Genomic DNA, 22,660 nt, shown 5'->3' on the forward strand with positions numbered 1-22,660 from the left:
CCCGCCTCGGCTTCCCAAAGTGCTGGGATTACAGGCGTAAGCCACCGGCTCCGGCCCACTCCTTCATCGTTCTAGTCTCATCCTTGTCTCCCAGATGTCCAATCCCCTCAGATTCATTTCTGGGGGATTGTACTAGTATCCCTGCACTCCCATAATTGGCTAAAATGTCACTCTGGTGTCTTCTGGTTCTTCCTTGCCACCTCTGGGAGTGGACCCCTCGCCTCCCAGAATCAGGCTTTTGCATCTCCTCAGCTCCCTCCTCATTTTCCACAGAGATTCGACGGACTTCTCCTTGCACCACCATGACCCTCACTCATTCCATCATGTCTTCCTCTGACGATTCATTCATTCCACCAACAGGCACTTATTGAGCATCTACTATATTCCAGGCTCTTCCCTTGGGAAACAACTGAAGATGTGACATATAACAAGCCCTTCTTTCATGGGGTTGACAGTCTCGTGGGGAGACAGATGATAAACAAGACAAAGAAGCAAAACATTTAGGAGGTCAGGTGGTGACGAGTGCTATGGGAAAAAGTAAAACAGGAAAGAGGAATGGAGAAGTTGGTGGATGAGCCTGGGGGAGGTGACACTGGGCAGACTCGCACGAGGGGAGCCCACGAAGCTCCCAGGTATCGGGAACCGCATGCCAGGCGGGGGAAAAGCAAGGGCAAAGGCCCTGCAGTAGAAACCTCCCCTGGGTCTTAGGCCTCCTAGTTTGGCCAATTTCTTGCCACTGCCCACTCAGGTACAACCTCAGGCCCTACTGCTCCCTTCCCCGACCTTCCTGTGCCCCAGGGCTGCCTCCCCACCTGCCTGCCAGTTTCCCTCTCAGGACCCCTAAGGACCTGGGCATTCCCTTCCCCAGACTCTCCCCACCTCCCTGCCCCAGCAACACACAGAGCCAGGACAAAGGGTCATTGAATAGAAAACAAAGGTGTAGGCAGTCCAGCCCGAGGCCAGGTGGGGTGTCATGGTTCAGTCCCCCACCTCTGATATCAGAGGGGTTCACTCAGCCTCAGAGGGGGAAGCCTGGCCCTCTCACCCTTCCACCCGCCCTGCGGGAGACCCCTTTTCACAGCAGGGAACATCAAGGCTTAACACTGAAAGTACCAAGGCAGAATGTTGAGGATGTGGAGTCAGTGGTGGCTGGGGGCAGGGGTGGGCGCTCCCACAGCTGAGCCTCCTGGAGACGGGTCTTGGGGTGGTGAACTGAGAGATGGGATATCCCAGAACCCTCCTCTTCTGCTCGCCCTCAGAGTGAAGGCGGGCAGTGCTGTGCAACCTGGGAGAAGTCACATGACCTCTCTGGGCCCCCTTTCTGCATCTGTTCGATGACTCTGACATCTTCCATCCCCCTCACCTATGCAACAATAATTGGTCAGTAAATACAATTTTATTTGTTTTGGCTTTTTTTTTTTTTTTTTTTTGAGACGGAATTTTGCTCTTGTTGCCCAGGCTGGAGTGCAATGGCGCGGTCTTGGCTCACTGCAACCTCTGCCTCCAGGGTTCAAGCGATTCTCCTGCCTCAGCCTCCCGAATAGCTGGGATTACAGGCACCTGCCACCATAATCTGCTAAATTTTTGTATTTTTAGTAGAATGGGGTTTCACTGTGTTGGCCAGGCTGGTCTCGAACTCCTGACCTCAGGCGATCCACCCGCCTCGGTCTCCCAAAGTGTTGGGATTACAGGCATGAGCCACTGCGCAGGCCTTCTTTTTGCTTTTTTGTTTGTTTGTTTGTTTGTTTTTTGAGACAGAGTCTCGCTCTGTTGCCCAGGCTGGAGTGCAGTGGCCGGATCTCAGCTCACTGCAAGCTCCGCCTCCCGGGTTCACGCCATTCTCCTGCCTCAGCCTCCCGAGTAGCTGGGACTACAGGCGCCCACCACCTCGCCCGGCTAGTTTTTTGTATTTTTTAGTAGAGACGGGGTTTCACCATGTTAGCCGGGATGGTCTCGATCTCCTGACCTCGTGATCCGCCCGTCTCGGCCTCCCAAAGTGCTGGGATTACAGGCTTGAGCCACCGCGCCCGGCTTTTTTTTTCTTTTCTTCTTTTTTTTTGAGATGGAGTCTCTCTCTGTCGCCCAGGCTGCCGTGCAGTGATATGATCTCAGCTCTCTGCAACCTCCACCTCCCAGGTTCAAGTGATTCTCGTGTCTCAGCCTCCCAAGTAGCTGGGATTACAGGCACCTGCCACCACTGGTGGGGAGACTGGCTTCATGGCCAGACTCCAGGACTCTTACGGGTCAGGGACCAACAGCTGGGGAGGGCCAGGGTTTGGGGTAGGGGCAGAACAGAAGAGAACACTGTCTATGCCAAGCCCACTGTGTACCAGATACTCCACCAGCAGCTGAGAGGGTCTCCCTCAGTCCTCACAGCAGCCCAGGGAAACCAAGGCAAGATTCACAGATGGGGAAACCAAGGCAGGATGAGCCTATGAGCCTGGTTCCAGGCCCCACAGCTGGGAGGCACTGGAGCTGGGATTTGAACCAGGGCTGTGACCTTCAAACTCTCACGCCCAACCATATCTGGCAGTCGTCTCTCATATCCGTGTCTTTCCCTGTCCCTGACCTTTCTGTGTATCTCTGTCTCTGCCCTCCGTGTATCTCTGTTGGGTCTCTCAAGGTCTCTGGCCCCTGTGTGTCTCTGTCTCCTCTCCTCTGGGTCTCTGTGTGTCTCTGTCTCTGCCCTCTGTGTATCTCTGTTGTGTCTCTCAAGGTCTCTGGCCCCTGTGCATCTCAGCCCCCTCTAGGTCTCGGTCTCCCACGAGCTCCGTCCTCTCCCTCTCCCTCTCTCCCTGGCTCCCGCCCTGTCTGTGCTGCTGTGGTCCTGGCTGTGCCTCTGTCCCTGTGTGTGTTTCCAGGGTGCCCCTAAGCATCAGCCCGTGAAGGCGAGTTTCTGTCGCCCGTCCCCAGCGGTGGCCTAGTGCTTGGAACAGTGCGGGGCAGACGGGAGATGCTCAGTAAATATTTCTCAAATGAATAAAGGAATGAATGAGTGAGTGAATGAATGAGCTCGCTGAGATGGGCGAGATCAGCGCCATTTCCCAAATGAGCAACGTGGGCTCCAGGTGGGCGCCCGCAGGCCCAGAACTGCCAGCCCGGAAGGTTCCAGTGTGGGCTTGACACTGACCCCCTGGACTCTGCCCCCAGCTGAGCACCAGACGCCAGGACGTGCCCATCACTGCTCCTCCCCGCCCTCAGAGCAGGGTGACTCCCTCTGGCCTCTCCCCGCTGTCGGAGGCGTGGGTAGCAGCTGGGAAAACCGGCTGGGTGCTGCCCCTCCCCTTGGGCCGGGCACGGAGTAGGCACCTGGCGGGCTCCCCAGGTGGCAGACACTGTCGCTGCGCACACCTGGCCTCCGTGCCGCCTGCTCCCTGCTCGTCCTCCCCTCCCCACCCTCACCCACCTGCCATGGACGGGCCCGCTGAGCCCCAGATCCCGGGCTTGTGGGACACCTATGAACCTGACATCTCGGAAATCAGGTGAGGCCCAGACCTGGGCAGGAGCCAGGAGATCCCGGGGAGGACGTGGCTGTTTGGGGAGCCAGAGGCTGTGGCAAGGGTGGCCTCCAGCCTCCCATGGCGGCAGGCCTAGCCCAGACTTGGCTGGCGGGGCTGGGCTGGGCTGGGGCATCCAGCGTGGTGTACAGGTCCCTCCTGAGAAGGGAGTGAGGACACGGCTGTGCTGAGTCACCAGTGGGGATGCCTGGGGTGTCCCTGTCCCTCTTGGGGCCTCAGTTTTTCTGTCTGCCAAAGGGGCTCACAAGCCCCGTGTCTCCCTGATAGAAGAGTGGAAGAGAGCAGACTGCTTGGTGCACAGTAGTTGCTCAGGAAACACAACGGCCTGTAGTGCCCAGGACACCCCATGCAAGCCTGAAATAAGGGGGGTGTTTGGGGTGAAATGGGAGAAACTGGGACGCCGCTGAGTCCCAGAGGGAGTCTGTGTTCTAGGGGGCTTGGGGCTGAGAGGGCAGGCTCTGGACTCTTCAGGTATCCTAAGAGTGGTTAGGGCAGAGCACTGCCCACCTCCGTGAGCTCAGCGTGACTCCCTGTTCCTGGGGATGAGTCAGGCACTTTGACAGCACCTGCTTTCCAGGTGGGGAAACTGAGGCTGGGAGGGACTGCGACATGACCGCAATTACAAAGCTAGAGGCAAATCTGAAGCCAGTCTGTCTCACCCCAGAGCCTGTGGTTTCTCCTGCTCCTCACAGCCTTGGTGATGTCCCTTTACACCCCTCCCCGTGGCTCCGTTTTTCAGGTGAGCGTGCAGAGGCCCAGAGAGGGCAGGCAGCCTGCCCCATATCACACAGCGAACTGCTGAGACAATCTGCAATCCCTCGTATCTTGTACTCTTGCCAAGTGAGACCTTCCTGGCAGCCTGGACCCCTCCAGCCACCGTGGGCTGTGAGGAGGAGGACAACCAAGACCCGTTCTCAGCCCAGTTGCCTCATTCCTTTCTTATTTTATTTTATTTTATTTTATTTTTTGAAACGGAGTTTCGCTCTTGTTGCCCAGGCTGGAGCGCAATGGCACAATCTCAGCCCACTGCAGCCTCCGCCTCCCGGGTTCAAGTGATTCTCCAGCCTCAGCTTCCCAAGTAACTGGGATTACAGGAGCCTGCCACCATGCCTGGCTAATTTTATTTTTGTATTTTTGGTAGAAAAGGGGTTTCACCATGTTGGTCAGGCTGTTCTTGAACTCCTGGCCTTAGGTGATCCACCTGCCTCGGCCCCCCAAAGTGCTGGGATTACAGGCGTGGGCCACCGCACCTGGCTGCCTCCTTTCATTCCACTGTTTCAGGCCCTCCCCTCCCCTCCCTCAGCCAGAAGCTGGGGCATGGAGAGGCCTTCTTGGGTGCCTGGGACTCCAGAGACAGGTGCAGTTCAATCCTGATTGCTGTGTGACCTAGACAAGCTTCCTAGTGTCTCTGGGCCTCCTGGGCTGAGAGCGGTGACCAGGCTGGCCCAGTTCTGCTTGAGGGAGGCCCCAGCATTCGGTACTCAACATTGGCTAATCCAGGCCTTCTGAGCTCTGCAATTCTTCCCTCCAGAGATAAACAGATAAACCAGCTCGCCTCTGGGAAGGCCTCACCCCCACCCCATCCAGGCACCTGGGAGCCTTTTTTATCTCTGCTAAGGCCCTGCCAGCTGGTCATAAAATGCCCTGAGTGTGCTCGCTAAGTGGGTGACCTTGGTTCAGTCATTGACCCTCTGCGACGCTCGGTTTCATCATCGTGAGGGAGAACAGCCCTCCCCTGCAGGACTCCTCCAGCCCTGAATGGCTGCAGCGCCCTGGGGGGTGCCCTTAGGACCTCAAACTTCCAGGCTCTTCTGGAATCCCCTAGGCCAGGAAGCGTGCCTCTCCCCAGCGAGCCCACTGGAGCATCCCCCTGGGGCCTGCTTCCTCCTGGGTGTCCCCCTCTCGGGTCCCCTCAGATACGCCACATCCCCCTGAACTCAGCAGCCGCCTCAAATTCCCATCTCCTCCTGGGTTGCCCATCTCAGGGATGCCCCCCCTCACCCCACATCACTGGCTCAGATCCACAGGGCTTCTCCTGGCCCCGACTTTCCCCTCTGCTCGCCCCCAGCCTGTCAGTCCCCAATCCCCACCCCAGTCCCCTGACTCTCTGTCCCGGTTCTTCCTCTCGGTTGCCACAGCCCCAGCTCAGGCCTCCTCATCTCCCCCCCAACACCACCTCAGCTGTCCCAGGCTGCTCCTCCCTTCCTCCCAGCCATCCTGTGAATTCCTCAGCGCCCAGCCCTCACCCACCCCGCCCCCAGCCTCCTCACCTGCATTCCAACTACTCTACTACTTTGTGTGTGTTTTTTTTTTTTTGAGACTGAGTCTGGCTCTGTCACCCAGGCTGGAGTGCAGTGGCACGATCTTGGCTCACTGCAACCTCCGCCTCCTAGGTTCAGGTGCATTACCTCATCTAATCCTCACCGCCATCTGAGATGAACCCACTCTGATGTCATCCCGTGTTAGAGATGAGGCCCAGAAAGGTTGAGTGACTTGCCTAGGGTCACACAGCTGCCAAGCAGGGAACAGCCAAGATTTGAACCAGGGAAGCCTGACTGTATCATGCGCTGGACAGGAAATGTAGAGATGATGAGCAAGACCAGGAAGGAGCGAGATTCAGGAGGTAGACTCAGCCCAGATGGGAGGCGTAGCAGGCACTCTGAGGTTCTAGCCTCCCGAGTAGCTGGGATGACAGGTGCGTGCCACTGCGCCTGGGTAATTTTTTTTTTTTGAGATGGAGTCTCGCTCTGTAGTCCAGGCTGGAGTGCAGTGGCACGATCTCGGCTCACTGCAACCTCGGCCTCCCAGGTTTAAGTGATTCTCCTGCCTCAGCCTCCCAAGTAGCTGGGATTACAGGCACCTGCCACCACGCCCAGCTAATTTTTACACTTTTAGTATGGACAGGGTTTCACCATGTTGGCCAGGCTGGTCTCGACTCCTGACCTCAGGTGATCCACCCACCTTGGTCTCCCAAAGTGCTGGGATTACAGGTGCGAGCCACCGTGCCCGGCCTATCTACTCTATTACTTCGAATTACTTCTGGCCACACTGTTCCCTGCCACAGTGCCTTTGCTTATCTGGCTCCTTCCCCAGGGATCCCAGAGAGATCTTTTCTCTCTCTCTTTTGAGACAGAGCCTTGCTCTGTGGCTCATGCTGGAGTGCAGTGGCACAATCTCGACTGACTGCAATCTCTGCCTCCTGGGTTCAAGCAATTCTCTTGCCTCAGCCTCCGGAGTAGCTGGGATTACAGGCATGTGCCACCACGCCCAGGTAAATGTGTTTAAATTTATTATTATTATTATTATTTGGAGACGGAGTCTTGCTCTGTCACCTGGGATTTCTGTCACCCGGCAATTCTTCTGCCTCAGCCTCCCGAGTAGCTGGGATGACAGGCACACTCTAACACGCCTGGCTAATTTTTTATATTTTAGTAGAAACGGGGTTTCATCATGTTGGCCAGGCTGGTCTCAAACTCCTGACCTCAGGTGATCTGCCCGCCTCAGCCTCCCAAAGTGATGGGATTACAGGTATGAGCCACCGCGCCCGGCCTAATTTTTGTATTTTTAGTAGAGACAGGGTTTCACCACTTTCGGGGCTTTGCACGCACCAGTGCCCTGTCCTTTGCCTGGACTGACCTCTGCCCTCTCTCCTTCCTTTGCCAAACTGCTCAGGCTTTAAGATTCAACACAGGCAATTTAGGATTTTTGGCCAGGGGGATGAGAGAAGGCAGGCAGACACCCACCCCAGGTTCCAGGTCCCTGATCATGCCGGTCTAACTTCAAATCTGCCCCGTGGCACCAAAATATTGGCCTGTTCGTGGATAGGAAATGAATGTGGGAAATTTGTGAAAAGGATGTCGAGAATGAATGAATGAATGGAGGTTCCATTAAGCAACCTCTGAGCTGGGGCTTCCAGAATGAGTCAGGGTTAGCAGACGGGGAGGAGGGGCAGGGCATGCTGGGAGAGGGAATGGTTGGGGCACAGGGACGTAGGTGGCTTCAGGAGAGTAAGGATCAGCTGGGTCCGAAGAGAGGCAGCCGCAGTGGAAACTCCCTGTGGTGGGTCATCCTGAAGCAGATCTGAGTGGCTCTCAAATGGTTCATTCTTTAAGCACCCCGGAGGGAGGGAGAGAAACTATTGTTTTCAGAATACACACATACGTGATTTAAAAAAAAAAAAAAAAAAAAAAAGTTGCTGGCGCAGTGGCTCACACCTGTAATCCCAGAACTTTGGGAGGCCGCGGCAGGTGGATCACTTGAGGTCAGGAGTTCGACACCAGCCTGGCCAACATGGTGAAACCCCGTCTCTACTAAAAATATAAAAATTAGCCAGAGTCATGCCGCACGCCTGTAATCCCAGCTACTCAGGAGGCTGTGGCAGGAGAATCGCTTGAACCCAGGAGGCGGAGGTTGCAGTGACCTGAGATCGTGCCACTGCACTCCAGCCTAGACAATGCAGCAAGACCCCTGTCTCTAAAAAAATAAAATAAAAACCAAACAAGGAATTGACCAGAATTTAATTCAGGATAGCAGCTCAAGGGAAGAGTAGATGCTACAGGGAGGGGCCCAGAGATATCAGCAAGATGCATCGCTCAGAATGTTCTAGTTTATGGGGTTGGTTATAAATTATGCTTTAGAAATTTAATATGTGAGATTGGGCTCCGTGGCTCATGCCTGTAATCCCAGCACTTTGGGAGGCTGAAGAGGGCAGATCACTTGAAGTCAGGAGTTCAAGACCAGCCTGGCCAACATGGTGAAACCCTGTCTCTACTAAAAATACAAAAATTTGCCAGGCGTGAAGGTGCCTGCCTGTAGTCCCAGCTACTCGGGAGGCTGAAGCAGGAGAGTTGCTTGAACCCAGGAGGCAGAGGTTGCAGTGAGCTGAGATCGCACTACTGCACACTAGCTTGGGTGACAAGATTGAAACTCCATCTCAAAAAAAAAGAAAAAAGAAATTTAATATGTGTTCCATGTGGCCTTGTATGTAAAAAGGACTAAAAAGGATAATAAGGGCTAAATTAAAATCGTAAAAGGCCGGGCGCGACAGCTCATGCCTGTAATCCCAGAACCTTGGGAGGCCGAGGCGGGCAGATCGAGAGTTCGAGACAGCCTGGCCAACATGGAGAAACCCTCTCTCTACTAAAAATAGAAAAAAAATCAGCCAGGCATGCTGGTGGGTGCCTGTAGTCTCAGCTACTTGGGAGGTGAGGCAGGAGAATCGCTTGAACCCAGGAGGCAGAGGTTGCGGTGAGCCAAGATCGTGCCATTGCACTCCAGCCTGGGCAACAAGAGTGAAACTCTGTCTCAAAAAAAAAAAAAAAAAAAAAAAAAAATTACAATTAAAAAAATTTAAAAAAAATCGTAAGAGGAAAACATTTGGCACAGGCGGTAGGCAGGATGGGCTGCAGAGCCAGTAGACTGACAAGCCCAGGATGTTATAATCCCTGTAACATCCTTGAAGTTGTTCTCAACCTATTGAGTGCTGTCTGTACTACCTCATCTAATCCTCACAGCGGTCTGAGATTAACCCACTTTAACTACTGTCATCCCCTGTGAGAGGTGAGGCCCAGAGAGGTTGAGTGACTTGCCCAGGGTCACACAGCTGCCAAGCAGGGCGTAGCCAGGATTTGAACCAGGGAAGCCTGACTGTATCACGCCCTGGATGGGGAACTTAGGGATGAGCAAGACCCGGAAGGAGCGAGATCCGGGAGGGAGACTCAGCCCCAGACAGGAGGCATAGCCGGCGCTCTGCGGTTCCAGGCGTTTCTTTGCATTCCCTGCATGCTGGGCTACGGAGAGTGTCAAGGCCAGAGAAGCCACGCCGGCCTTTGGACCTGGGGCGCCTCGGGCAGCCAAGGAGAGCTGCGATGGCCGCTCCTCCCCTCGCTCTGATCTCGGGAGTCCCTGGCGCCGGCACCGTCTCATCTCTGCCTCTTATTGGCGGGGAGGGCGGGGCGAGGAGGAGCCAACTCTGGTTTTTCAACCCCGGTCCCGCCTTCCTTAGGGAGGGCTGAGCCACTTGAATGATTTTACGGCCAAAACCCTGCCAGTCATGAGGCTGCTTTTTCTTTTTTCTTTTCTTTTCTTTTTTTTTTGAGACGGAGTTTCGCTCTGGTTGCCCGGGCTGGAGTTCTGTGGCGCCATCTCGGCTCACTGCAATCTCCACCTCCCGGGTTCAAGCGATTCTCCTGCCTCAGCCTCCGGAGTAGCTTGGACTACAGGAGCACGCCACCATGCCGGGCTAATTTTTGTAGTTTTAGTAAAGACGGTGTTTCACCATACAGGTCAGGCTGGTCTCGAACTCCTGACCTCAGGTGATCCACTCGCCTCGGCCTCCCAAAGTGCTGGGATTACAGGAGTGAGCCATCGCACCCTGAAGCTGCTTTTTCTGAGACAGGGGCTGATCAAGAGGTTTCAAACAATTAAGAAATAATAAGACATTGCCTCCCCGCTGGGTGAAATTTGGGCAGGCAGACTAGGGAGAGGGGCTTTGGGGCCGGCACTAGCGGATGCGGGGACTTGGGGAGAAGTGGAAAAAGATGCTCACGGTTCCCTCCTTCTCCCCCCAGCCCCTGACTCAGGCTTGAGGAGTGAGGGACAGGATGCGTTTTCCTTTCCACTCGCTCTTTGGGGTGGGGGGTGGCAGTTGTGCCTGGCGGGCCTGCGTAGGGACCGGCAGAGGAAAGGCTGAGAAGTGGGGACGTTCAGAGTTCAGGATCCATTTGGTTTTGTTTTTTGTTTTGTTTTGTTTTGTTTTGGAGACAGAGTTTTGCTCTGTCCCCCACGCTAGAGTGCAGTGGCACGATTTTAGCTCACTGCAACCTGCGGCTCCTGGGTTCAAGCGATTCTCTTGCTTCAGCCTCCCAAGTAACTGGGATTACAGGCCTGTGCCACCATACCCAGCTAATTTTTGTGTTTTTGATAGAGACAGGGTTTCTCCATGTTGGCCAGCTGAGTTCAGGACTCATTTGGAAAGAACCGAGCAGCCCAGTTTGCCACCTGGAGGGTCTGGAGGAGGAACTGTGGGACCCAGTGGGTCACCCATGACATGAAATAAATGCCAGGCCGAGAAGGGAGACCCTAGCCTTGCCAGGAGGCCTGGAGTGGAGGCCCTAAGACAGGTGTGGCCGGCTACTTACACGGGGACCAGAGCCCCAAGGATCTGGGAAAGTGGGGACCCTGACACCGCAGGCAAGAATGCATGCAGGGACCAGGTGCCACAGCTCACGCCTGTAATCCCAACACTTTGGGAGGCCGAGGCGGGAGGATTGCTTGAGGCCAGGAGTTCAAGACCAGCCTGGGCAACATAGCAAACCCTCATCTCCCTTTAAAAAAAAATTAAAAAGAAAAGAAGAATGCCCACAGGAAGGCAGTCCCAGGTTCGAACACCGCCTCTGTGGCTCAGGAGCTGGGACCCTCCTGGTAGACAGGACTGCCCTGAGGGCTGAGCGTCTGTGAAACGGGCAATGACTGGGGAAGGGCTTGACCGGGGCTCACGGCTGACTCAGCGTTTGTGCTGTTTCTCTCTTTCCTCCTTCCCCAGTTTCTGGGACCGCTGCTGAGCCAGGGAGGGAGGGAGGGGACAGGTGAGGAATGATAATAATGACGAGCTTCCTGAACATCTGCCCTGAGCCAGGCCCTGTGCTGAGGGCGGTGTAGGGAGGAGCTCATTCAGTCTTCCCAACAGCCGTGTGTGGTCCTAGTGTTACAATGCCCGTTTTACAGATGGGAAAACTGAGGCCCCACTCATAACTCTCATGCCAGAGAAAGGAATCCGACAGGGGCTTGGAACTGCAGTCAGAGGCTGCCCCTCAGTGGCCATTTCTTCTCTGGGGGCCTTGTCACCCCCTGTGGTTTCCATGACTCTGGCCACCCTCCATAGATATATACCACGAGCCCATAGGAAAACATTTTCTCGTAGCCACGTTTTTTAAAAAACATAAAAGAAACAAGTGAAATTAATTTTAAACACATATCTAATCTATCTGAAATAGCATTTCCACATACACTCAATTTCAAAAATTGTCACTGAGGCTGGGCATGGTGGCTCATGTAATCCCAGCACTTTGAGAGGCCGAGACGGGTGGATCCCTTGAGGTCAGGAGTTCGAGACCAGCCTGGCCAACATGGTGAAACCCCATCTCTAGTAAAAATACAGAAATTAGGTCAGCCATGGTGGCTCACGTCTGTAATCCCAGCACTTTGGGAGGCCGAAGTGAGCCTATCACTTGAACCCGGGAGGTGGAGGTTGCAGTGAGCTGAGATCCCGCCATTGCACTCCAGTCTGGGCAACAAGAGCAAAACTCCGTCTCAAAAATTAAAAAAATAAAAATTAGCCAGATGTGGTGGTGGGCACCTGTAATCCCAGCTACTTGGGAGGCTAAGGCAGGAGGATTGTTTGAACCCAAGAGGCAGAGGTTGCAATGGGGCTGAGATCGCACCTCTGCACTCCAGCTTGGGAGACAGAGCAAGACCTTGTCTCAAAAAAATAAATTCCGGCCCTGTGCGGTGGCTCATGCCTGTAATCCCAGCACTTTGGGAGGCTGAGACAGGTGGATCCCCTGAGGTTGGGAGTTCCAGACCAGCCTGACCAACATGGAGAAACCCTGTCCTACTGAAAATAGAAATTTAGCCGGTCGTGGTGGTGCATGTCTGTAATCCCAGACTACTCCGGAGGCTGAGGCAGGAGACTCGCTTGAACCCGGGAGGCGGAGGTTGCAGTGAGCCGAGATCACGCCATTGCACTCCAGCCTGGGCAACAAGAGCAAAACTCTGTCTCAAAATAAATAAATAAATAAATAAATAAATAAATAAATAAATAAAATTAATTAAGATACAATAAATAAATAAATAATAAAGGTATGCTGGAAGGGAGAGAGCGAGGAGGCGTTTGAGAGCAAGGAGGAGAGAAAAAAGTGAAGTGCCCCAGGCGAAAGGTGTCGCGCAGGGTGCGGTTCCACGGTGTGGTGGAGCATTCCACACTCAGGGAACAAGCCAAACTGGACAGTGAGAACGGAACAATACTGGCAGCCCAGCTAGAGCGGGACTCGGAGGGGCAGGGCCTGTGGTGAGACCGCCAGGCTTCCAGGGACAGAGCCAGGGACCTCGAACCGAAGGTGTGTGCTCCATCAGGCAGATGTGGGTGAAAGATGCTCTCCATCCCGGAGCCCCACTCTCCTCTTCTCCAAAATGGGCCTTGGCTGGGCGCAGTGACTCACGCCTGTAATCCCAGAACTTTGGGAGGCCGAGGCAGGCGGATCACCTGAGGTCGGGAGTTCAAGACCAGCCTGGTCAACATGGCGAAACCCCATCTCTACTAAAAACACAAAAATTAGCCGGGCCCAGGGGCTTACACCTGTAATCCCAGAACTCTGGGAGGCCGAGGCAGGAGAATCACTTGAGGTCAGGTGTTTGAGATCAGCCTGAACAACATGATGAAACCCCGTTTCTACTAAAATACAAAAAATTTAGCCGGGTGTGGTAGAGTGTGCCTGTCATCCCAGCTACTTGGGAGGTAAATAAATAAAAATAAAAAATCATATGAATATTTATATAGATTTTTATTATTATTATTATCATTATTATTTTTTTTTTTTTTGAGACGGAGTCTTGCTCTGTGCCCCAGGCTGGAGTGCAGTAGCGCGATCTCGGCTCACTGCAAGCTCCGCCCCCCTGGGTTTATGCCATTCTCCTGCCTCAGCCTCCAGAGTAGCTGGGACTACAGGCGCCCGCCACCTCGCCAGGCTAATTTTTGTATTTTTAGTAGAGACGGGGTTTCACCGTGTTAGTCAGGATGGTCTCGATCTCCTGACCTCGTGATCCGCCCGTCTCGGCCTCCCAAAGTGCTGGGATTACAGGCTTGAGCCACCGCGCCCGGCCCGATTTTTATTATTATTTTATTATTTATAGATCACAGTTTTACCTGTTTTGAGGATATATACGATATTTATACAGACTTTATTTTTTTTTTGAGACAGAGTCTCACATCCTCACCCAGGCTGGCGTACAGTGGCACGATCTCAGCTTAATGCAACCTCCGCCTCCCAGGTTCAAGCAATTCTCTTGCCTCAGCCTCCCAAGTAGCTGGGATTACAGGCATGCACCACCATACCCAGCTAATTTTTGTATTTTTAGCAGAGACAGGGTTTCACCATGTTGATCAGGCTTGTCTTGAACTCCCAACCTCAAGGGATCCACCTGCCTCGGCCTCCCAAAGTGCTGGGATTACAGGTGTGAGCCACCGTGACCAGCCGATATTTATATAGACTTCAAGTGTGCAGGAATTGGAAAGAAAAGAAAAAAGTGAAGGGGGAACTTTCCCTATCAGATCTTTTTTTGTTTGTTTGTTTGTTTGTTTGTTTGTTTGAGACGGAGTTTTGCTCTGTCGCCCGGGCTGGAGTGCAGTGGCCGAATCTCGGCTCACTGCAAGCTCCGCCTCCCGGGTTCACGCCATTCTCCTGCCTCAGCCTCCCGAGTAGCTGGGACTACAGGCACCCGCCACCTCGCCCGGCTAGTTTTTCGTATTTTTTAGTAGAGACGGGGTTTCACCGTGTTAGCCAGGATGGTCTCAATCTCCTGACCTCGTGATCCGCCCGTCTCGGCCTCCCAAAGTGCTGGGATTACAGGCTTGAGATAAAAATGTATTATATATTTTTTAATATAAAATTTTATTAAAATAGATTTTTTGTGGAGACAGAGTCTCACTATGTTGCCCAGGCTGATTTTGAACTCCTGGGCTCAAGCCATTCTCCCGCTTTGACTTCCCAAAGTGGTAGGATGACAGGGGCATGCGCCACTGCACCCAGCCTCCTATCAGATCTTAAAACCTACTTTACAGCTACTACAATGCAAATCATATGATATCCACTCTGTGACCTAGCAATTCTGTTCCTAGTTATTTGCCCGAGAGAAATGAGAACGCAGGTTCCCACAAAGACAGGAACAGCTGTGGTGGCTTTGGGAGTAATAGCCTGACCTGGAAACCACCCAGGTGTCCATTAACAGAGGACTGGATCAACACATTGTGATTTATTTATGCAGTGGAATTCTACTCAGCCGCAAACGGGAACAAGCTCTAATGTACACACAGACACGGAAAATGTCAGAAACATTATGCTAGGCAAAAACAACCAAGACACCAAAGAGCCTCTTCTGTAAGATGACAGGTCCAGAGCATGTAAGATAGAGTTGACACAATCTGTGCGGTGGGGGAGGTGGAGGGGTGGCCTCTGGGGACAGGGCAGGGACTGATTGAGACAAGATGCAGTCCGGGGCGTAGGCGCCATGGCTCACGCTTGTAATCCCAGCACTTTGGGAGGCTGAGGCGGGTGGATCACTTGAGGCCAGGAGTTCAAGACCAGCCTGACCAACATGGCGAGACCGCATTTCTATTAAAAATACAAAAATTAGCCGGGTGTGATGGCACATGCCTGTAATCCCAGCTACTCAGGAGGCTGAGGCAGGAGAATCGCTTGAACCCGGGAGGCGGAGGTTGCGGTGAGCCAAGATCGTGCCATTGCACTCCAGCCTGAGTGACAAGAATGAAACTCCGTCTAAAAAAAAAAAACACACACACACATACAAAAATCAGCCAGGTGTGGTGGTGGGCACCTGTAATCCCAGTTAGTCTGGAGACTGAGGCAGGAGAGTTGCTTGAACCTGGGAGGCGGAGGTTGCAGTGAGCCAAGATGGCAGTGCTGCACTCCAGCCTGGGCGACAGAGTGAGACTCCATCTCAAAAGGTGCAGTGGCCCCATCATGGATCACCGCAGTTTAGAACTCCTAGGCTCAAGCAATCCTCCCACCTCAGCCTCCCAAAGTGCTGCAATTACAAGTGTGAGCCACTGTGCCCGGATTACTTTTTTACATAACTAAGATACGACTTTCTATCTGTCTCCACCCTTGCTTTTCCGTTCTTTGTAACGTCAGACATCTTGCCAAATAAATGCCACCTCCTTCTCCCAACCTTTTATTATGAAATTTTTCGAAACTTACAAGAACAATGGAAGGATTACCCCGTGAACACCCCTATACCCACCACCACTAAAATTTGGGGGTTTTAACATTTTTAAAATCTTTTTTCTTTTTTACAGTGTCCCTCTCAGGATACACTGAAATTTTATTGTATAGTACTTGTTTTGTCACAGATCTTTGCATCCCTCTAGCCATGTATCAATCCTTCTGGCTTTTTTTGTTGTTGTTGTTGTGGTGGTAGTGGTGGTTTTGTGGTTGTTGTTGTTTTTTTTTTTTTTTTTTTGAGACGGAGTCTCGCTGTGCCGCCCAGGCTGGAGTGCAATGGTCGGATCTCAGCTCACTGCAAGCTCCACCTCCTGGGTTCACGCCATTCTCCTGCCTCAGCCTGCCAAGTAGCTGGGACTACAGGCACCCGCCACCACGCCCAGCTAGTTTTTTGTAATTTTTAGTAGAGACGGGGTTTCACCGTGTTAGCCAGGATGGTCTCGATCTCCTGACCTCGTGATCCGCCCGTCTCGGCCTCCCAAAGTGCTGGGATTACAGGCTTGAGCCACCGCGCCCGGCGGTTGTTGTTTTGAGATGAGATTTCACTCTGTCACCCAGGCTGGAGTGCAGTGGCGAGATCTAGGCTCACTGCAACCACTGACTCCCAGGTTCAAGCGATTCTCCTGCCTCAGCCTCCCAAGTAGCTGAGATTACAGGTTTGCACCACCACACCCGGCTAATTTTTGTATTTTTAGTATAGACAGTGTTTCACCATATTGGTCAGGCTGGTCTTGAATACCTGGCCTGGTGATCCACCTGCCTCAGCCTCCCAAAGTGCTGGTATTACAGGCGTAAGCCACTGCTCCCGTCCTAATTTTTGGTTTTTTAGTAGGGACAGGGTTTCGCCATGTTAAACAGGCTGGTCTCAAACTCCTGACCTCAGGTGATCCACCTGCATAGGCCTCCCAAAGTGTTAGGATTACAGGCGTGAGTCACGGCACCCAGCCTAATCCTTACTTTTGATGCATTTCAAAGTAAATTACAGACATCTGAATGTTTCACCCTAAACATTCCAGGGCTGCATATTATTAACTACTTCAATATTTGTTTATGGGTGTGTGTGTGTGTGTGTGTGTGTGTGTGAGAGAGAGAGAGCGAGAGAGAGAGAGAATCTCCCTCTGTCACCTAGGCTGAAGTGCAAAGGCTAGATTTTGGCTCACTGCAACCTCTGCCTCCCAGGTTCAATCAATTCTCCTGCCTCAGCCTCCCAAGTAGCTGGGATTACAGGTGCCAACCACCACGCCCGGCTAATTTTTGCATTTTTAGTAAGATGGGGTTTCGCTCTGTTGGCCAGGCTGGTCTCAAACTCCTCACCTCTGGCGATCTGCCTGCCTCGGCCTCCCAAAATGCTGGGATTACAGATGTGAGCCACTGCTTCCGGCCAGTGTTTTTTTTTGTTTTGTTTTTTGTTTTTTAAATAAAAGTTTACCTACAGTAAACCATGCAAATCTAAAGTGTACTACTGTTTTTGTGTGTGTGTGTGTTTGTTTTTGAGACAGGATCTTGCCCTGTCACCTAAGTGGTACAACCACAGCTCACTGAAGTCTTTTTTTTTTTTTTTTTTTTTTTGAGACGGAGTCTCGCTCAGTCGCCCAGGCTGGGGTGCAGTGGCCGGATCTCAGCTCACTGCAAGCTCCGCCTCCCGGGTTCACGCTGTTCTCCTGCCTCAGCCTCCCGTGTAGCTGGGACTACAGGCGCCCGCCACAGCGCCCGGCTGTTTTGTATTTTTAGTAGAGACGGGGTTTCACCGTGTTAGTCAGGATGGTCTCGATCTCCTGACCTTGTGATCCGCCCATCTCGGCCTCCCAAAGTGCTGGGATTACAGGCGTGAGCCACGACGCCCGGCCCTCACTGAAGTCTTGACCTCCCCAGCTCAGACAATCCTTCCACTTCAGCCTCCCAAGTAGCTGAGAGAACAGGCACATGCCACCACACCAGGCTAATTTTTTTTTTTTTTTAGATTGGAGTCTTACTCTGTTACCTGGAGTGCAGCAGTGGCATGGTCTTGGCTCACTGCAACCTCCACCTCCTGGGTTCAAGCAATTCTCCCACCTCAGCCTCCCAAGTAGCTGAGACTGCAGGCATGTGCCACCACGTCCAGCTATTTTTGTATTTTTAGTAGAGACGGGGTTTCACTCTGTTGGCCAGGCTGGTCTTGAACTCCTGGTGTCAAACTCCTGACCTCGTGATCTGCCCGCCTCGGCTTCCCAAAGTGCTGGGATTGCAGGCATGAGCCACCGCACCCGGCCTAATTTTTTTAATTGTTATTTGTAGAGATGGAGTCTCACTATGTTGTCCAGGCTGGTCTCAAACTCCTAGGCTGAAATGATCTTCCCACCTTGGGCTCCCAAAATGCTGGGATCACAGGCACGAGCCACCGCACCCAGCCTCAAGTGTGCTCATTTTGAGAAATACATGTATGGCTGGGCGCGATGGCTCATGCCTGTAAATCCAGCACTTTGGGAGGCCAAGGCTGGTGGATTGCTTGAGGCCAGGAGTTCGAGACCATCCTGGCCAACATGGCAAAACCCCATCTCTACTAAAAATACAAAAATTAGAGGGACATGCCAGGCGTGGTGGCTCACACCTGTAATTCTAGCACTTTGGGAGGCCGAGGTGGGTGGATTGCCTGAGCTCAGGAGTTCCAGACTAGCGTGGGCAACATGGTAAAACCCCGTCTCTACTAAAATACAAAGAATTAGCTGGGCGTGGCAGCGTGCTCCTGTAATCCCAGCTAGTTGGGAGGCTGAGATGGGAGAATCACTTCAACCCGGGAGGCGGATGTTGCAGTGAGCCAAGATTGCACCACTGCACTCCAGTTTTGGTGACAGAGCGAGACTGTCAAAAAAAAAAAAAAAAATTAGAGGGACGTGTTGGCACACACCTGTAATCCCAGCTACTTGGGAGGCTGAGACATGAGAATTGCTTGAACCTGGAAAGTGGTGTTTGCAGAGAGCCGTGACTGTGTCACTACTCTCCAACCAGGGCGATAGAGCAAGACTTTGTCTCAAAGAGAGAGAAAGAGAGACAGAGAGAGAGAGAGAGAGAGATGTATGTATAACCCAGGTCCCTGTTGAGCTGTAAACTCCTTTTTGAGTGGCTGAATTCCAGCGTGTCTCCGGTCTGGACTCATTTACCCCGTCCTCTATTGCTTCTGGCCCTTCTTGGAACATCATCGCCATTATCGCCCTGGGATATGTTTCACTGTGCGCTTCCTCAAGGGCATCTGTCTATTCCTTACATTTCTAGGAGGTCAGGTTCATTTGGGGATCTGGCAAATAGAACACAGTGTTTAACCAGGCGCGGTGGCTCACGCTTGTAATCCCAGCACTTTGGGAGGCCAAGACGGGCAGATCACAAGGTCAGGAGTTTGAGACCAGCCTGACCAACATGGTGAAATCCCGTCTCTACTAAAAATACAAAAATTAGCCAGGCGTGGTGATGCATGCCTGTAATCTCAGCTACTCGGGAATCTAAGGCAGGAGTAATCGCTTGAACCCAGAAGGCAGGTTGCAGTGAGCCAAGATCATGACTGGGCGACAGAGCGAGACTCTGTCTCAATAAAAAAAAAAAAAAAAAAAAGAACACAGTGTTACCCATGGTCAGATATTGGCTTTTGAGGTAGGACATGGCACAGGGAAAATTTCTGCCACCTCCTAGCTCTCCTGCTAGTGGGGAAGGCAGATTTAAAGAAGGCAACAGGCCGGGCGCGGTGGCTCAAGCCTGTAATCCCAGCACTTTGGGAGGCCGAGATGGGCGGATCACGAGGTCAGGAGATCGAGACCATGCTGGCTAACACAGTGAAACCCCGTCTCTACTAAAAAATACAAAAAAAAAATTAGCCGGGCGAGGTGGCGGGCGCCTGTGGTCCCAGCTACTCGGGAGGCTGAGGTGGGAGAATGGCGTGAACCCAGGAGGCGGAGCTTGCAGTGAGCTGAGATCCGGCCACTGCACTCCAGCCTGGGCGACAGAGCCAGACTCTGTCTCAAAAAAAAAAAAAAAAAAAGAAGGCAACAGACCAGGTGCGGTGGCTCATGCCTGTAACCCCAGCACTCTGGGAGGCTGAGGTGGGAGGGTCACTTGAGTCCAGGAGTTCAAGACCAACCTGAGCAACACGGTGAGACTCTATCTCTACAAAAAATGTAAATATTAGCCAGGTGTGGTGGTGTATGCCTGTAGTCCCAGCTACTCAGGAGGCTGAGCTGAGGCAGGAAAATCACTTGAGCCTGGGAGATTGAGGCTGCAGAAAGCTATGACTGCATCACTGCACTCCAGCCTGAGCAACAGAGCAAGGCCCTGTATCCAAAAAAATAAAAATAAGCAGGGCACGGTGGCTCATGCCTGTAATCCCAGCACTTTGGGAGGCCAAGGCAGGAGAATCCCATGAGCCCAGGAGTTCAAAACCAGTCTGGGCAACATAGCGAGACCCCTGTCTCTACAAAAAATTAAAAAATTAGCTGAATGTGGTGGCATACACCTGTAGTCCCAGTTACTGGGGAAACTGAGGTGGGAGGATCGCTTGAGCCCAGGAGCTCAAGGGTGGAGGTCAAGGGTGTAGTAAGCCAAGATCGAGCCACTGCACTCCAGCCTGCACAACAGAGTGAGACTCTGTCTCAAAAAAAAAAAAAAACAAAACAAACAAACAAAAAAAAACACTATTAAAAGGGGCTGCAAAAGAGGCCAGCAGGATGTGGAGATGGGCAGTAAAGTGCACAAGGTGGGAGGTTTCTTGCTTTAGCCAAGGCGGTCAGGGAAGACCCAAGCCCTGAAGATGGAGAAGGAGCTGGCCTTGAATCCTGTAAATCTCCCTAAGAGGTTATGCCAATCACACTTCTGCCGAGAGAGTCTCTCTGAGCCATGGCCAAGGGTGAGTCATCCTGCTGAGAGGTTGAGCTGGGGACGCCTGCCCAGATGGGCTCCAAATGCAAGCCTGTCCGGAGATGAGTGAGGGCGAGCCTGGTGGGGAGAACAGCCCGGACAGAGGCGGGGCAGGATGCCGGGATACTGCTCGGCGCGTCCTGGGAGTGAGGCGCATTGAACCCAGCTCAGGCTGGTGGGGGGGTCTTGGCAATGCTCTCTCTCCAAAGGCGAGTTGATCACAGGCGCCGGCAGTGAGTCAGCGAAACCGTGTGCCAGGGCTGCTGAGAAACCCCGCCTGCTGTCGGATTGCATTCCTGGAAGGGTGGGCCGCTCAGGGCCCCCCAGCTCCAGCCCCACTCAGACCCCAGAATCCCCGCAGCCCACTGCTCACTTCCTTTGCGCGCACTCTTCCTTCTGATCCCCACACACCGCTCCCTCCTCTCTCGCTACCTTCAGTCTTTGCTCAGATGTCCGGTTCCCAGAGGGGCCTCCCTAACGCCGCCGTTCTAGCAGCGTTTAGCATTTAGATAAATGACAAAATTAAGATTAAATATTAGGTACATTTTAGATAAATTTTTATCTAACATTGCAACCCACTGGTCTCAGTGACACCTGTAATCCCAGCACTTTAGGGGGCTGAGGTGGGAGGATCGCTTGAGCCCAGCAGTTTTCTTTCTTTTTTTCTCATTTTTTTAAAGAGATTGGGGTCTTGCTCTGTGTAGCCCAGGTTGGTCTTGAACTCCTGGCCTCAAGCAATCCTCCCATCTTAGCCTCCCAAAGTGTTGGGATTACAGGCATGAGCCACCATGCCTGGCCTCAAGTTTTTTTTTTTTTTTTTCTTTTTTTCTGAGACACAGACTCACTCTGTCACCCAGGCTGGAGTGCAGTGACGCGATCCCAGCTCACTTCAACCCTCGCCTCCCAGGTTAAAGTGATTCTCCTGCCTCAGGTTCCTGAGTAGCTGGGATTACAGGAATGCGCCACTACGCCTGGTTAATTTTGTATTTTTAGTAGAGATGGGGTTTCACCATATTGCCCAAGCTGGTCTCAGACTCCTGATGTCAAGTGATCCACCCGTCTCGGCCTCCTAAAGTGTTGGAATTAGAGGCATGAGCCACCTCATGAAGACTGTTAATCACATCTGCAAAGTCCGTTTGGCCACTTTGGAACACAGTCTCAGATTTCAAGGATTAGGACGAGAACATCATTGGAGGCTGTGATTTGGCCAACCACAGCCACAGAGATGGAACTACACAGACTTTACCGTCCAAGTCTGGCTCTTTCACCCAGCGCAATGCCTGAAAGACCCTTCCCTGTGTCTGTGGGTACCGCTGGTTTGTTTTTTTGTTTTGTTTTGTTTCTTTCCTGAGACGGAGTTTCACTATTGTTGCTCAGGCTGGAGTGCAATGGCGTGATCTGGGCTCACTGCAACCTCCACCACCCAGGTTCAAGTGATTCTCCTGCCTCAGCCTCCCGAATAGCTGGGATTACAGGCGCACACCACCACACCCAGCTAATTTTTGTGTTTTATTAGAGACAGGGTTTTGCCATGTTGGCCAGGCTGGTCTCGAACTCCTGACCTCAGGTGATCTACCCACCTCGGCCTCCCAAACTGCTGGGATTACAGGCGTGAGCCACTGCACCCAGTTTGCCCAGGCTGGTCTTGAATTCCTGGCTTCAAGCGATCCTCCTGCCTGGGTCCTTCAATAAATATTGACAAGCACCTCCCTGGTGCCAGGCTCTGCTGAGAGTGCTTTAGGTACATTGGCAAACAAGACAGAACAAAAAAAAAAAAACCCAAATTTGTTTAAATTCCCAGGTTCATGGAGCTTACATGCAAGCGGAGAAGATGGTCAGTAAGCCATCAGTGTCATCTGTCAACTGTAGAGCAGCTCAGGAGTGACAGGTGTGATGGTAGGCAGAGCAGGGGAAAGGGGTGCAGGGGGTCTAGCTGTAAACAGGATGCTCCGGGGTAGCCCTCATGATAAGGGGTGACATTGGAGCAAAGGCTTGAAAAAGTGGAGGACAAGAGGCGTGAGCCACTGTGCCCAGCTGTCCTTGTATTTAATGAAAACTAATGGCTGCTGTGTCACCTTGGGGGACTCTATTAACCGCTCTGGGCCTCCATTTCTTCCAGCATAAAGTGGTCCTCTCACTACCCCCCTCATGAGGTTCTGGGAGAAGTCTAGGATCGTGCATGTTCTTGGCATAGAGTTTCTGTTCCGGTGGCTTCCATGCTGGTGCCAGGCCCTTTCCTGGGATTGG

At 52.6% G+C, this 22,660-nt stretch overlaps 1 protein-coding gene across 1 annotated transcript in view; it reads left to right on the plus strand.

Annotated features, from left to right (window-relative positions):
* Positions 1-3,242: 3,242 nt before the first annotated feature.
* The window catches only part of SULT2B1 (sulfotransferase family 2B member 1), a 47,857-nt gene continuing 28,439 nt past the window's right edge, over positions 3,243-22,660 (plus strand). Inside the window, exon 1 of the mRNA XM_025366729.1 lies at positions 3,243-3,482. Within this exon, the coding sequence (XP_025222514.1) occupies positions 3,412-3,482 (71 nt within the window). The 5' untranslated portion in view covers positions 3,243-3,411. The remainder of the gene's footprint in view (positions 3,483-22,660) is intronic.

The sequence above is a fragment of the Theropithecus gelada genome, chromosome 19 (genome assembly GCF_003255815.1).
Source record: "Theropithecus gelada isolate Dixy chromosome 19, Tgel_1.0, whole genome shotgun sequence".
Lineage (NCBI taxonomy): Eukaryota > Metazoa > Chordata > Mammalia > Primates > Cercopithecidae > Theropithecus > Theropithecus gelada.